The sequence below is a fragment of the Protopterus annectens genome, chromosome 11.part0, assembly GCF_019279795.1.
Source record: "Protopterus annectens isolate FY-2018-M chromosome 11.part0, PAN1.0, whole genome shotgun sequence".
NCBI lineage: Eukaryota > Metazoa > Chordata > Ceratodontiformes > Protopteridae > Protopterus > Protopterus annectens.
In genome coordinates, this window is record NC_056745.1 from 315,016,475 (window position 1) to 315,034,363 (window position 17,889).

The 17,889-nt window shown below is 37.6% G+C and overlaps 1 protein-coding gene across 1 annotated transcript in view; it reads left to right on the top strand.

The window, feature by feature from the left end:
* Nucleotides 1-17,889, top strand: part of LOC122815364 (dynein axonemal heavy chain 3-like) — a 4,921,723-nt gene that overhangs the window by 483,939 nt on the left and 4,419,895 nt on the right. Inside the window, exons 5-6 of the mRNA XM_044087818.1 lie at nt 2,924-3,028; nt 3,156-3,286. Of these exons, the coding sequence (XP_043943753.1) occupies nt 2,924-3,028; nt 3,156-3,286 (236 nt within the window). The remainder of the gene's footprint in view (nt 1-2,923; nt 3,029-3,155; nt 3,287-17,889) is intronic.

Consider the following 17,889-nt stretch of genomic DNA (forward strand, 5'->3'; position numbering starts at 1 on the left):
TCTGTGCAGAATCTGCATGCCCTGCATTCGTGTGGGTTTCTTCTGGGTACTTTGGTTTCCTCCCACATTACAAAGACATACGTCCGGAGTGTTTCTCCCCAGGCCTCCACTGAAAATTGGCTTTGTTCCAAGTCGGACTTTCCTGGTAAACAAATGTTAAATAAATAAATAAGTGACTACATGTTGAGACATTCTATATTTGCAACAGGGAAAGAATAGGGACACAATAAAGTAACAAAATATTATGCAAACATGATTTTCAAAATGCATTCTGTCAAGGACCCTAACCATCAGATGGACAGAGAAAAACAAAAATCCAATGTTAAAGCAACTGAAATGTTTATATATGAATGACACATCATAAGATCCATGTACTTAAATTTCCACAAGGCATTTGAAGTAAAAAAGATAGACTTGTAGAGTCTGCAGATATTTTATTAAAATTATTATGCTAATCTGTTTCACAAACATTCCCAAAGTATGCATAGAGATTCCACGCAAACATATTCGAGGAAAAGTGAGAAGAAAGGCCATGATGACAAAGCAGATACAACTGATGAAATCCAAAAATATATATAAAGCACTTCTCCATGACCATTTACTTTGCTTGCATAATACTTTGCAAAATGCAAATGTTTCTGTCCATTTATGTAAACTGTTAAAGCACATTGAGCAAAGATAAGCACTGGCTTTCATTATCTACTTAAAAATGCAATTTACTGGTATTAATAGATTGTAGTCCATGTATCTAACTGTATTCCATGTAATATCCACAGCAACTAATTTAGTAATTCCTGATTTTGACGAAATGGTCTCCAAGTCTGAAATACAAAGTTTTATTAAGTCTGGTAATTATCTTTAGTTGAAATCACTCAGTTTAAGTAGTAACAGTCAAAGAATATGTCACAGAAACATATTCAGTTGTAGTTGCAAGTAAATGATGTGTTATAGGGATTTATGCTTAATCCAGGTGAAGCTACAAAGGCTGTCTATATAAAAAATGCCATGGAGACAACAGAAGTTTATACATCAGTATGATATGTGGGTGGCACTGGTTAGCCTGCTACTCTAACATGAACTCTGAAACACAATTCTTTTTAGTAAAAAGGTAAGCAACAAGCCACATAATGAGGTGAGCAGAAAAAAAACTTCCAGCAAAAGATGAAGAGATAGACACATTCCAGAAGACATCAATACATTTTCTTGAAAAGATTATATATTTAATAAAACAAGAAAAACAAAGGATTCACCTCTGTTGTGGAAGACAAATTTTAATTAGACTGTTCATTCTTTAAAACTTACTCACTGGACAGTTTTGTGACTTAGGATATATGTCAAGTGCAGTAATTAAGAAGCATTTTAGTAATGACATTTTAGCTGATCTTAGCTTTGATAATAGACTTTTTATCTATAAAGTTACAAAAAATTGTAGAGACAAGGGGAAAAAAATCAATCTGTTATATATTTTGATTGCATTTCATTTACAGTATGTTAGATTTACAGAGCAAATGCCAACTGTATGTATATCTGAAAATTTCTGTCCACAGTATCTATATTATTATAAATAATTCTGTTCATTTTGCAGTTGCTTTAATATGATTAATTTGCAAAGCAACTGAGCTAAACATTTAAAGTATACTTTATGGCAATGAAAATCTTGAGCTGCAGAAAAAAGGCAGTATGTATTTTGAATCTGATAAAGTAACATCTCAAAAAGATATGCGGTCACTACATTTTGTAAAATAAACCATTTATAAAAGTATTTCAGTGGTGTGGAGCTGCAAAGAATACATTTGACAGAGGCTAAGCCAGTGACCAAGCACCTAGATGCCAGTTCTTCTGAGGCTTTCTTGTAATAGCCTTTGGAAGTCTACAGCCCTCATCAAATAATAACATGATGGTGTGAGTGGTTGAATTAGGAGGTGTGACAAGATTGCTTGGTATTGTAAGCTAGTAAATAAAATGTTTATGAAATACCCCTTGAATTTGTTTTTATGTAACATACAACCTCCCACTGATATTGAAAACATTATAAAAGAGAGTATAAGACTTATGTTAAAATGGTTTAGAGTTGTCATTTCTCTGGCATGCATAGATGCAGTGCTTTGTACCAAGTCATGTTTATTAAACATGTTGTTTTAAACTAAACACAGTTTTGTATGTGTTATTTATTTGATACAAGAGCCTGTTGATTAAAGATGTGGTCTTGCCACAAAATGTATTTCCTTGTTATACTTTGTTTGCTGACATGGAATGTATACTGTTTCAAGGCAAGCAAATTTCACAGACAGCAAATAATCTAAATCCATCTAGGATGGGATATTGTGTCTTTAGTGTTTTTGTGTACTAGCAATTAAGTGCTATGGTAAGTGTTGAAATATTGAAGGAATTTTGGTTTATTAAGAGGTTTAGCAAGAAACTATTATTTGTGCATGTTACTTCATCTTGTTTGATTTATATTTAATAAACCAATTATAAAGTGCATTTTCATTAATTTTTTCATAAAGTAAATTAAGTTCACTTTTAAATGCTACTTCTCTTTGTTTTGCACCTCAGATAGCTAGTACAGTGTTGATTTATTATAAATTTCCCAAATTCTGAATTGTTGCATTATATCGCTGCTTACAATATAGTGTCAGAGAGGGTAGAGAGTGCAAAATAGACCTACTACTCTTGGTAGGAAATAGGTCTGAATAGATGGCACAACTTAAAAGTAAGTAGCAGTTTGACAAATAAACAGAGAGATAAATTCTAAGCAAGAACTACCATTCTGATGCAGACCTACACAGTGTTAAATTATTAGTCAATGCACAGAGAATGTATAGAACACTAACTTAACTCCTTCCTATTATGTTTTTCAAAGTGTTGTTCAGGGTGTGTATGAAGCTTTATGATAAGTTTGTATGACTGTTTTGTGTTGCAGGAGATTAGACGTATTTATGTAGATGCCGTGAAGAAATCAATACTGGACTACATACTGCTAGAGCCTACTGAACAGAAGAGGCTTGGAGTTGTGTTGCCTGCCAAGGTGAGATACAATGCTGTTACTTGCAGAAATGTATATATGCATGTATTATAATACAGCAAACATAGTTTAATATTTATTTTTTGTACTCTGTGTAACACAGTATGTTACTTTTTTTTTTCTTTTCAAGCCTTCAAACCCAACTGGAAGGGAAAGATTTCCTTGGCATGAAAGTGTTAAAAAGGCAAGGATGACACTTAACAGCACCCTTTATATCACTCACCCCATTATGTTGACTATACTCAACAGCTTCCATAGCAAGTAAGAATATCCTTTCATGCTTCCTATATGTTTAAGTAATGGCAAGCATTCTGAAACATTGATTTGAAAGGTTTTTTTTTTTTTTAGTTAGTTAGAGACCTTGGTAGCAGATGCTCCATGAAAAAAAAAATCTGTGGAAATGTATTAAAAATCAAAACTTAGGAATATAACAGTGTCATGGTCTTCAGTGTACTAAGCAAAATAATATAGTTTAAAAAGTATATTTTTTTCTGAGTTTTTCAAGCCTGACTTGCTCTCATCAGACAGCAACTGCTTGTCTTTATAAATTAGGGCACAATAAAATAAATAAAAAATAAATAACTGCCCAATCCTGACTCAGTTTGACTTGATACAATATTCCTAATAGGTCATGCGGTGTAAAAGAATGTGAAACACAGATTGGATGCAGTTCCTGAATATTATTTTGTGTCATTGCATTAATGAGGAACAAATGTGACTAACCTAGTCTGATGGCTTGCCATCTGCAAGGCTCTTTACTGTTGCTTGACTGAACGAGTGATATTGCATCAAGGTCACAGATGTGCTGGGAAACAGTATACCTGCTGCAAGCAGTTGCACAGCCTTTTCTGTGACTGAAATGTTAGGACAAAAACAGCAGGGAATAATGCAAGTGCTACTTTCATGAAACTAGCCATATGATAAGGATTTAAAATATGCAAATCATGCTCAGAATCCTAAGAATGTTACTTCCAGTTACTGCCTAACATGCAAATAAGTACTATTCATCAAAAAGAAATATTCATAATCTTTTGTTATTCAGAGACAGGTCAAGACATCAGTAACTTTTCTGTCATTGTCTTTGTTTGCAAGGACTGTGAATAATATATGTACAGCTTATTGCATGTTTGGAGTGAGTAGTGCTGGGTGTTATCGTGTTCTCTAGAAATGAGATGAAACACAGTGCTACATTTTGTAGTTAGTAAAGTGACTGGAGCCTTTCCGTACGCTGGTTTACACATATCATGCAAAGGAGTCAGTAAGATTTCTGCATAATAATAATAATAATAATAATATATATATATATGCATGTATCAAATAAGCAGGGATGGCAGCTGTCAAGAGATTTTTCTGGCTGCCAGGAAGTCAGGGTTTCTGTCAGAAAGTCCAGTTATGGTGAATACTTGAAAGGTATTTTGAATCATTCTGACAGCCAATACATTTCTGAAGTATATTTTATAAAATGTTTACTGTTTCATTTGAATTTCCTGTCTGCATTCAAGTTTGATTCTTGGCTGGAATGCCTTCTGTGTGGAGTCAGCATGTCCTCCCTATGTCCATGTGGGCTTTCTCTGGGTTCTTTGGTTTCCTCCCACATTCCAAAGGTAATGCACAAGGGGGATTGGACAGTCTAAATTGGCCATAGGTGTGCGCATACATGTGTGTGGTATGGAAGAACAACAGCAGTAGGGCATCCCACCCTGTGGTGTGAACATTAGCTCTTGGCGATTGTCACTGTTTATGTGACACCCCAACCTCATGTGCAAAAAATACAGGAAAGGGGTGGTAGACAGATTCAAATGCAGTATAAAACAATCAATGCTGTGGCTCATGGTGTATAAGTGTCTGTCTGTGTGTGGGGGGGAGTGTGTATACTATTATACAAGAGCAACAAGTTGGACATAATTTCCTCCACTTTGTGTGACTGTAAAACATTACCACTGCACACAGTAAATATCTATTTTGGGCTAACAGGGCTATCCTACCCAGTGGTGTGAACATTGGTTATTGATGATTGACACCATTGAAAATTGCCACTGTTGATGTAACACCCCAACCTCATCTGCAAAATAATGTGAAAAAGGGGTGGAAGACAGATGAATTCAAATGCGGTATAAAAACAATCATTGCTGTGGTCTATGCTTGTGTGTCTGTGTGTGTTGGGGGGTGTATACATGTGTATTCAAATGCAAAAAGTTGGACATAATTTCTTACACTTTGCATGACTGTCAAACATCAGCATTGCACACAGTAAGTGGCTATTTTGGTAGTCTTGGAAAGGAACACATCATTGGTACATTGGCACAGTGATGTCATCCCACAGCTTTCGGTCAGAGTTCTTGGCAATGCTCTATCTCTGTTCAGTCTGAATGTACACCCTGTCTATGTGTGGAGTAGGAACGTATACCCTATGTGTAGAGCATGAATGTACACCCTATCTCTGTTTAGAGTATGAATATACACTCTGCCCCTGTGTGGAGTATGAATTTATTCTCTGTCACTGTACGGTTTCATTCTTGCTTTCTCCAACACACCAAGGACATACCATAGATGAATTGATAAGCCTTCAATTTTTGTAGAAAGTATGTTACATGTGTTTGTGTGTGTGTGTGTGTGTGTGTGTGTGTGTGTGTGTGTGTGTGTGTATGTGTCTTTTCAGAGACAGTACCAATATGTGTGTGAAAATATTATCAGTTGCATACGCAAATGGCTTTGCAGGGTCTCCTGCGCTAGACCCTATGTAGTCTAAAATTGACCCCATTCAGAGATGGGCTCAAAGATTGCTATAGTTTTGTGTTTGGGCTGGGCATACTGTGGATATTATTTATTTTATTTTTATCACAAACTTCAGAGGTGTGCAGAGAATGTCACTGTAGATTGTCCGGGGCCAGTGTACTGTGTAGGAGCAACTAGTTGGAATGCATTACTGTGTTATTCTACTTTCTTCACAATTGAAATAAGATGTATATACAGCTGGCAATCAAATGTCTGTAGGAAAAGGAGGCATGCTTTATATGTACAACTGACAGCAATAGTTTAAAATATGTTGTTATGTTCTATGTGTTCTTTCAATTTCATCCTGGTTTGACTTCAGAAGTGTACCCGGAAGGGGTCTGTGTTTTGGGGATACAGCTGAGGAGCCATGCTGCATGGCACATATGACAGCAGCAACTTGAAATATATGACAGTGTTCATTTGTACTTTAACTTTCACCCCAATTTAGCATTATATTATACAGTGAAAACCACTATTTTTTTTTGCGGGTAGGGGTGGATTCGGAAGAAGGTAATCATTCCAGATTTAATTTATGTACCAGTACAGACATTGTATTCTCAATAACTTTTGGATAACTGCTATTCAGTTTTGTGGTAACTGCTATGCCATCAACCTTGAACATTAAGCTTTCAACATAACCTATTTCTTCCTTGAAGAAAAAAACATAATAATGAGTTTCTTTCATTAGGCATTATTTATTATGTATTTATTTATTTATATATTTATTCTGTTCAGGCCATGATTGGACCAAAGGTTGTGGTAAAAATTATAAAATGCACTTCAGAGCAGTCGGAATCCCATGGGTTCTGAGGATTTAGTGGCTTCTTGATCCCAGCATAATTAAATTCTTTCCTGCAGAGTTATTACAGTATAGTGTTGGCTAGTTATAATGTAAGAAAAACTGACAAGGGAGGCAAAGTATGAGAAAACTAAACAAAACAAAAGTAGTGTGAATCATATGAGGAGGCAAGGATGAGAGGAAGACAGGGGAGAACAGGACTGTATGCCAGGGGTAGTGCTAATTGTGTGAAACATTTTGCCTAGGGAACTATACCATCTAAGGCTGGCCATGCAGTCACTCTATATGGCATTTAAAAACTGGTGCTTCTGAGTGTGGTGTGCCAAAAGAGATGTGGCTACCCTGAGGCAAGGAGTATCTTTTCATTAAGCAGGGATGGGTAAAGGTGGAAACCTTACATATTAGACAGAAACTTAATATGATTAAAATGTATTTTTATTTGATAAATGAATACAATGTTCAAATAAAATACAGGAAATGCTATTTAAAGCCAAGGCATTCCCCTATCTTCACAGACACAGATGATGCATAAATTCCTCATATGCATCCATAAACACACACCACACACACACACATACACACACACACACACACACACACACACACACACACACACACACACACACACACACACACACACCACACACACCACACACACACACACACACACACACACACACACACACACACACACCAGCCCACTCAAATGGGCAGTTTAGATATTATCTGTTGACCTGCAGTCAATGCTTTGCCAACTCCCAGTATCCAGCACTGGTTTGCCTTGTGGAAGGTGTTTTTAGTTGGCGTTTGCCATTTAGACCTTGTCCCTGATTTTAACAGTAACTAAATTTGAAGAAGCATGTGTTATTTTGAAATAAAATGACATTATTACTTCATATATATTGTTTATTAATTCTTGGTGTGTCGTCCCATCCCTTAGTCTAAAGAGGTGCTCTTAACCATGGGATGCTTAACACCATTAATTAATTTATTTATATATTTATTTCCAGTTTGATTACTGGGGAAGTCCACTGGGCCCAGGGAGCCCATTTTCAGTGGAGGCCTGGGGAGAAAAGCTCCATGAAACAGATTACAGTAAAGATAGCAGTCCAATAAAAATAAAAGTACAAGTACAAATACAGATCAAATAATACAAAGCGTGAGCAATATTGCCCACAGCGGAAAAATAGTGTGCAGATACATTTTAACAAATTCACACAGTTAAAGTCAAAAGTCAAAAGCTATTTATAATATTTACAGAGTGTGAGAGACTGTATGGGAATTAGCTATAGAAGGTTATAGCAAGCTATATGGTGCTCAGGAATTCAGCAGGATACCCTCCAGGAGCTTTTGTTAAAGAGTTCTAGGTAGGGAGAATGCAGTTACATTTCCATTTGGAGACAAGGTAGGTGTAAAGCTGAGTTTTGAAGTTGTTTTTGTTTGACATTGTCCTTAGTGTGGAAGGGAGATAGTTCCATTTCTTACCTAAGGAGAAGGAGAGGAGAAGTTGTCCAGCAGGACGTTTAGATTTGTGGACAGTAATTAAGTTGTGGTGTTCAGATCGGAGAGTTCTATTTGTTGTGTATGGGGGAAGGATGTTAGTTATAGCAGGGAATTTGGTTGGATTAAATATTAGTCTGTGCGCTGTAGTGAGCTGGAGGAAGTCCAGGCAATTTGTGAATTCTAACCAGTTGAGGAATTGGAGGGTAACACAGTGATGAGTGGAATGTTTGGCTTTGGTGGCAAATTTAGAAATTTTGTTATAACAGCTTTCAAATTTGGAAGTGATAGAAGAGGATAGGTTAGTTAGTAGCGGGGTGCCATACAGAAGGGAGGAAATGAGGTAAGAGGAGGCCAGAGTATGCCTGGTAGAAGTAGAGAGGAAGTGGTTGTTCCTGTATAGCATAGCTAGTTTTTGGTAGGTTTTCTTTATATTTTGCTGAATATGAATGTCAGACTTGAGGTGTTCTTCTATAGTTCCACCTAGTAGTTTGGCAAAGGGAACAACTTTGATTCTTAGAGTTGCTTTGGCTAAGGACTTGAAAGGAATTTTTATCAAAATAGAAAGATTTTGAGGGTGTGAATAGCAGTATTTTAGATTTGTTAGCACTGAGAGAAAGGTGATTTTGGCGCATCCAGAACTCAGAAGTTGAGAAGGCAGTCTGAATTTTAGATAGAAGTTCAGGGAGGTTAGAGGCAGAGCAGACAAGTGTAGCATCATCTTATTATTGGATGACTTTGGCATTAGGAGCAGCAGAGTGAAAGTTATTGATAAAGATATTAAACAGCATTGGTCTGAGGATGGACCCCTGTGGTACTCTGGTAGGGGTGGGTAGGAATGGTGAGGTGCTTTTTTTTCCATTTCATAGCCTGAGATCTATCTGACAGATAGCTTGACAACCAGGAAAGAGTATTTTTGGAGAGATTTAGGTTTGAGAGGTAACTTAGAATGTGCTTGTGGGAAACAGTATTGAATGCTTTACAGAGATCTAAGAGTACTGTGGATACTAAGTTCCCAGAATCTTGGGCTTGATTGACAGTTTCTAAGAATGAGAGTAGAGCTGTTATGGTGCTATGTCCTGGTCAGAAGCCATGTTGTGTAGTGGAAATAAGTTGTTTTTTTAGTCAGAAAAGGCATAAGCTGGAGGTGGATGCATTTTTCTAGGATTTTGGGGATTGGAGAGAGAAGAGCTATAGGGCAGAAGTTTGAAATGTTAGTGTTTTTGCCACCCTTGTGGAGAGGAAGAATAAAGGTGGAACTCCAGAGTTTAGGGACATAGGATTCTTTTATGGATCTATTAATTAGGATACTAATTGGGAGAGCTATACTGAGAGCATAATTGAGGAAGGAAGAGGGAATGTTGTCAGGTGCATTGGAGCAGGGTTTAAGTTTGGATAGAAGTCTTTTTATGTAGTTAGTAGAGACAGGTTTAAGCTCAAACATAGGGGGGAAATTATTTGGGGACTTAGATGAAATGGAATGTAGGAGAGATGGGTTGTTGGGAAAAGTTTTCATTAGGTCGGATATTGACTCTATAAAGAAAGAGTTGAACAGTGAGGCTAATTCAAGGTCAGATTTACTTGGGTCTGGACAGGGGTTATTTTTGGAGCCTGGGTTAAGGAGTGAGTTTATGGAGTTCCAAAAAAGCCTAGGGTTTTGGGGATGGTTGGACTGGAGCTTAGTGTAGTAGGATTTTTTGTCTTTGAAGATTTGTTTTTTTTTTGCAAAGTTATGGAGCTGTGTATATTGGAGAAGGGTTTCGGGAAGTTTATTATTTTGGTAAAGCTTCCAGGATTTGTCTCTTTGATGCATGATTTGCTTTGTTTCTTTGGTTAGCCATGGGGCAGTTATAGTTTTTATTCTTTTTTTCCTTGGTGGAGCTGGGGAGCCAAGGGGCAGTTATAGTTTTTATTCTTTTTTTCCTTGGTGGAGTTCGGGAATTTAGAGCATCTAGGAAAGTGGAATTAAAGTGGTCTATGGTTTTATCGAGTGAAAGGGTTTTTAGAATGTTCCAATTCATTTGTTTGAGATTGTTAGAGAAGGTATTGGGGTCAGATTTACTAAAGTTGTGGGTTTGAATATATTAATGTTGGTGTGGATGGGAGGTGGTTGCACGGTAATTGAAAGCTGGAAGATGGTCACTAATAGAGTCAGGGATGGTGCCAGAGTTGGTAATTTTATTTGGATGGGTAACTAAGATCCAGTCAAGAGTGGATCCCGGGGGATTTGTTTTACTGGGCCTGGTGATGGAGTGGGTTACTTGAGTAAAGTTAAAGAGGTTGATGGACAGGGAGGGTATGGGATTGTTCATTTTATTCCAGTCGATGTTTACATTGCCTAGTATGTAAGTTTCAAGGTTAATTTCAGCTGAGGCCCATTGGAGTATGTCTTCAAGGGTCGAGGCATTATTTCCGGGTGGGATATAAAGGGCGATGATACAGAGGCTTTTGTGATTATCAATTTTTAATAGATCAACTGTTAGTTCTGCATTGGCGAATTTAGGAATGGGGTTTGGTAGGGGAATTAAGGTAAGTAGATTGGAATAGATTAATGCAATGTCTCCACCTTTTTTTTTGGGTGGTCACATCTAAGAGTGTGAAATCCAGAGGGTAGGATTTCAGAGTCAAAGATATGGGGTTTGACCTAAGTTTCGGAGGTGGCTACAATGTCAGGTTGGTTATGACTTAGCCATGCTTGAAACTGATGTTCTTTGTTGTTGAGATTCTGGGCATTGAGTGTGAAAAATTTAAGCGTATTATAGTGGGATGAAAGGTTAGAGGAAGGGGGTGGGTAATGGTTATTTGTGGGTGGGTTAGGTCAGGGGTTGGCGTGAATGTCTCCAGCTAAGACGAGGTTATTAAAGGAAGTTATTTTAGTGTGTTTTGGTTTGGATTTACAGTAATCCATGCCAGAGACAGTCTCATAGTTTGTTTTTCCTCAAAAGTCATTCAAGTGTATATGATGCATATGATGCATTATGACTGCTCAGTAGAACTGGAGTCTGATAAGCTGTAGCAATGAATCAAAGTATCTTTTTTATCAAGGAGAGGAAGGGACAGGTATGCAGGAGAAGAGTGTTTCTATACTTCTGACTTAGTTGACAGTGTGTTATGAGTCATAGCATAGATCTTCACTAAGTATATAAAAATAGTAATTGCAGCACCTCTGTATAATGCAGTAGTATCTGCTATTCAACCTCGATATAATACTGTTTGTTTTCCAGTCCAGCTAATGAAAATGGAAATTGTGGCTTGTGCTAATTATTAATGGCTGTCACTTCTTTGACAGGACAATATTCCATTGCCCATATCTAGATCACAAACCTTCATTGTTCATGCAGTGTAAAGGAATGCAAAAAGCAGATGTGGATGCAGTCTCATGATGGGTCATAGGCATGCATTTGAAAGCAGCTCTCCCAAAAGAACAAAGGAGCTACAATTAAGCCAAATCTCTGTTCAAAAACACTTTACCTAATTTTATATATCTGTGGCACTTCCATAATCCACACAGCACACCTCCTACTTATTTTACTAAACTCAGTTGTTGCTTCACATCTGAGTAGGGTGAAACCCCTCTTGATTTAATTCCTATCATCTGCCCCAACATTTAATTGATGGCTGACACTGTACACTGAGACTGAGTGAATTTAATTTTGTTGTACTTTGCTTACCATTTTGAAGCACTAACCTTAAACTTCATGGTGTAGCAATCTGGAAACAATGCCATTTTATATGTGTACCACAGAAAGAATAAATAACTGCATATATCAGAAACACGTCACATGACCAAAGGTGATTCTTATCAGATGTACTCTCTGATGGGTAAAGTCACAGACTGGAATGCATTTTAAGAAGAATGAGTAAGAATCCAGTTTTTTGTAAAATTATTCAACACCAGAGATCTGGGAATTTTACCTCTATCTCTGGTATTGTGCAGTCATCTCGAAGTTGGTATATTTAACTTTGTGAGGTGTAGGTGACTGGCGTGCAAGGGAGGTTTGCCACCTGAAACAATGTCCTTTCATGTCAAAAGCCTTTGATATGTACAGAAGCACTGTCTCAGCATATTCATTGTTGCATAACTGTTGGAGAGCAATTCGCTTGCTAAATCCTGACCTAAAACCATGTTGCGCTCTATTTAGAATGTTGTATTTCCAGTACAGTTACGTCCCTGTCCTTGTAAGAACTCTAGTACTATGCAAGCATAATCCAACTGAGACATGATTAGTGCTCACTAGGCCAGGAGAATAAGACCCTTATCAACTTTCCTCTAAAGCAACACCCCAACAATCCACGGGGATCAGCTGTACCACTCTGTAAATGTTGGTCTAGTGTTCTGACTACTGGCACTTGTGGGTAATGTCTGAGTTCTACCCATCTGCACTCTGTGCTCCTTCCCATCTGCACTCTGTGCTCCTTCTCACGATAGTTGTACCTCAAATGTAGTCGTGTTTTTGTTTGCACTAAAAGCTAGTCAATCACCCACTTGCAAATAAATCAAAGTACTGTTGCTTCCCCCAACTTTCATCATAGTGCCTACTTACTTGGTATTATTTGAAAATAGTTGTGTATTGTAAATTGAACTTGTAAATGTGAGTACTGGAATTAAAAAAATGATTATGGAAATGCAGGACAACAGCAAATGTCAGACGTTGCCATTCTGCTTTAAAGCTGTGGATCAATTCTCCCCACACTCCTGGATTTATATATACCAACTCTGAGATTACTGTGACTTGAAAAAGGAATATTCCAAGATACAGCAATCTTGTACTTGTATTTGTAAGTCTGAAATTTTTCTCATTTAGTTTTTTGATGCCAGGATTCACTCTAACAAGTCTCAGAATATGAAACAGTCACCTTTGCAAACGGGTGGGTCATGGTCTTATTGCTCCTCACTAGTTATATTTTCACTTGTTAACCTGTTGTGGGAATAAAAGTTGCAGCCTTATTTCTTCCCAGAATCAAGGGGGTGTGTGCCTCCTGTTAAGCCAATAACACTGTCAGATGTAAGAACGTTAAGTAGCAATGGACCCAATCTCAACCCTTTTGGTACACCAGTAGTCATCCCTTTCTCCACTGACAGGGTTCCTTTCTCCACAACTCCCTGTCTTGCCTTCCATCCACTTCTCTACCCATCTTCCCATTCCTTTACCTGACCCTTATCCATCTAATCGTAATCATTTCACTTTTGTCACAGAGTGATTCAATCGTCTTACTGAAATCCAGATAGACTGCACCAAATGGAATACATTAACCAGTATAGCCTTGACCTCTGTGTAGAATTGGATAAAGTTTAACTGGCAGGAGCTTTTAGATGTGAATCCTCACTGATTTATGTACTGAAGATTATTTCAGTCTAGAAATACCTCCAGCCTACAGTCAGAATCTTCTCTATCACTTTCTATGCCACTGACGAATGTCTGACATGCATTTTAAAATAGATTTCAACTGCCTCATTTGTACAGAAAATCTACTGCAACCTTTCTCTGATGCTCTTCTATCCTGCCCCTAGCTGAGTAAATTACTGCTCATCTGTTCCAACAGTTAATGCAGAGGCCAAGTCAAATGCCTAAGGACTTTAGGTGGCACTTCATCCGGTACTTTTGTGTTGTCCCTGTTCTGCCTGGCAAGCTCTTGCTGTACCTGTCCATGTATCCAGTATCCCCTCATGTATCTTCTCAGGCTGGTATTCTTCCTTTTGGATTCTTGTGAAAATGAAGACAGAATATTTATCACATACGCATACTGTTCCTCTTCACTGACAAGTTTAACTATTATCAGTGCTTCCAGTGTTCCTCTCTGATAATGCTCCACAAACAAAAACAAAGAAAAGCAAAGATTAGAACTTCATGATACTCATCCCTTATTTCTAGTTCCTCTTGTATCTTGGCTTTAGTTGTTCTAATCTCCCTAGCTGGCCTCCTCCCAAACTCTGTGTACTTTTGCCTTTTTAAGGTTTCCTTTTCCTTCCATCTGCTTTTTGTGTTTTCCTTTTGTGTATTTTTTCCTGTTTACCATTCTTAGCTAAAACATCTTTCTTCTCTCCTTCTTTCTGTTCCTACTTCTCTGATGCTGTACTAATGCCATTATACTGTTCACAAACCTTTCTCACCACTTGTTGGCACTTTGTGTAATATTCCATTCCTGAATCTCTCTCTCCACCCTTTCTGCCACGTGTTTATAATCTGGACCTCTATAATTCTGTACTCATATCCTGGTGCAACTTTATTTCCTTTTAATATAAACCACATAGTACCAGCCACACTTTTAACTAGTAGTGTCTCAAGTGTCACCTCCTGACATCACCTGTCTCAGTCTGAGCAACATCTGGAATGTTGTTTTTCTTGTTGCAGGCAATCTTTTACAAAATGGATAGATTCCTGTGTGCTAAGAGTCTCTTTGCTCTCCATACTGAAGTCTGAGATGCTTCTGGATCCTGAAATGCCTCGCACTGTCGGAAGGAGGTTCAAGCTTCCGCCATAATAACCTCTTTTGCTTTCCACTCCTTTAGTCTTTCTACTTCCATTCTGTCTCTCATCTTCAGCATATCAGGTGGCCAGTAAGAAGTATCTCTCCATCACCTATTGTTTTCCTCACCCCATTTTCTGATTGCCACTGCACTCACATTTGCTGGTTGTTAGTCTGCTGATCTCAATCTTGAAGACTTTCCTTTACGTATGGAGTCACTCACCCTCCTGACTTGTCAAACTGTCCCTACTATGCTTGTCGCACAAAGGCAGCCCGATGTCATGGCCTCTTTCTTCAATGTCACAAGTCTGTGTAGTGATTTTGTTTTCATCTGCTACTTCACCTACACCATCTACAGCTTTACAGGGATAAAGCATTATGCATTAGTAATCTCATACATTATTATTATACATTATTATTATGCATTATTATTATATATTATTATTATACATTATTATTATGCATTATTATTATACATTATTATTATGCATTATTATTATATATTATTATTATAATACATTATTATTATGCATTATTATTATACATTATTATTATGCATTATTATTATACATTATTATTATACATTATTATTATGCATTATTATTATACATTATTATTATGCATTGTTATTATACATTATTATTATGCATTATTATGCATTATTATTATACATTATTATTATGCATTATTATTATGCATTATTATTATACATTATTATTATGTATTACTACTCTCCAGTCCAGCAGTTCTCCTCATTCCTTCTCTTGCATTTCCAAATCTCACTTTTTCCATTAATTATTTTGCTTCCTGCTGTCCTGTTTCACCATTAGCTTCTGTTTACCCCCCCCCCCATTCTACCTTTCCATATCAGTTTAATTGTAAACTACTGTAGAACTGATTTTGCAATCTAGACTTCGGTGGGACTGTCTTATCTGGATAATGTCTGTTCTTGTTGAAGTTCCAGCATCTCAACAGACTAGATTGTCTGTTTGCCTGTCCATCTTTGTCTCTCTCTCTGTTTATCTTTCTGTCTCTCTCTCTCTCTCTCTCTTAACCTTGGCTGTCTGATTAGATTGTCTGTCTGTCTCTATTTGTCTCTTTCTCTGTCACTCTCTCTCTCTCTCTCTGTTTCTCTTTCTGTCTCTCTATCTCTCTCTTAACCTTGGCTGTCTGCCCTTCTCGTTTTTCTCCCCATCTTTGCTTCCAACACCAACAACATGTTTTATTCTGAGGTACCTGATTGTGTGATCCGCTTGCCTACTATGTCTTGTGCAAATCTTTGGTCATTCTGTAATGCAGCCCTGCTTTATTTTTCAGTTATGCAAACAACTCATTTATTTCTGAGTCCTTCTTTAATGTCTTTACTCACCCATAGAATTATGTAAGAGTCTTATGACTAGGCAGTGGTGTTCATGAATTAGAGTTGCTTACAACCACTCTGTGTGAAATCTCTTCCTGCTATAATAGAAAGTTCCTGATATAGATGTCATAGGTTCACAGGTTAGTACTAGGCAATGAGGCTGTAGACCATTACAGGCCTAGTCAAAAACCCATAGTCAAACGTTCACACCATCCACATGCAGGTCAAGACAAGATAGACCAGGGGAGAATTAGAGGCTGCTCATCCAAATATCTAGCATTATCTTGCAGGTGAGAAGGTTGTTAATCTGTCTGACATGTATTGGAGGTATGTAGCAGAGGGAGTGGATAGGTTCGGTTATGAATCGGTCATGGAAATGCATCTTATTTACTTGTTGATAAACATTTAGTTCCTTTAACTGGGTATTTGAGGTATCATTTGTTCTGCAAAAGAAGATGATATCCATGATGGTTGTGTGCTTCGTGGCTTGAAAGGTTAGACACAGCTTTCCATGGAGGTGTCTGTAACAGACTGAGTACAAAGAGACGGCTCAATCTCTGAGGTGTCTCAAGTTCAGTAACATGTTTATACCAATACTTGCCAAAAGGTACATTATTTTTAAATATTGAATTTGATGAGATATGAGTAAGGGGGTATTAGGACTTGCTTGGTTCCGGAAAGAGTCTAGCTTAAATTCATTAGTTGTGGACATGATGAGCCGAACTTGAAAGACAATATATAGATTAGTTGGAAAGGTTTTTCCAAGTTCTTGTCCTTTGTCTGCCTATGTCTCTCACATTCTTTATCATGTAGTTTTTCCTTATTGCTGTCCCAGAACTGTGCTAACCCAAATGATTTGGATACCTTCAGTTATTAATACTCTACTGAATCCCCAGTCACCAGTTCAAACTCTGAAATGTATTTTTCCTTCCAGTTCAAGTTTGAGTATGTTAATATGTGTACACAAACACATATGTATGCATGCACAGATCCAGTAACGTACGCTCAGAGATACATATGGCTCACATGCACACACATGCATAAACCGACACACACACACACACACACACACACACACACACACACACACACACACACACACACACACACACACACACACACAGACACACACACACACACACACACACACACACACACACACACACACACATGCACACACGCACATGCACACACGCACACACACAGTTCCTCTTTTCTGATTGTCACTGCACTCACATTTTCTGGTTCTTAGTCATATGCCCTAGACTGCTGTTCCTCCACAGTATGTTCCACTCTGATCTCAGTCTTTAGACTTTCCTTAGTTTATGATGCCGCTCAACCCCTGACTTGTCACTCTGTCCCTACTGTGCTTGTTGCACAAAGGAAACACCATGTCATGGCCTCTTTCTTCATTGTCACAAGTCTCTCTAATGCCTTCATTTTCATCTTCTACTTCACCCTACATCATCTACCATTTTACAGGGATAAAGGATTATGTATTACTATTCTCCAGTCTGACATTTATTTTTCTCATTCCTTTTCTTGCATTTCCAATCCTCACTTTTCCCCGTGAATTATTTTGCTTCACAGGCACAGAAACATACACACACACACACACACACACACACACACACACACACACACACACACACACACACACACACACACACACACACACACACACACACACACACTCACACACACACACACACACATACACACACACACGCGCGCGTGCATGCACACGCGCAGCACATACATACATACTTACATACATATACACACAAAACACAGACAGAAAATTACAAAAAAAATCTAAAAATGCTTAACTAATTACTTGCTAAATTTCTGAGACTATTTGAAGAGTTTTTTTTTTTCAAGTAATACTACTCTTTATTGTATGTTGCTTGGATTTCAAAATATTGAGCATATAAAATCAAGTTCACATATTACGATACTGTA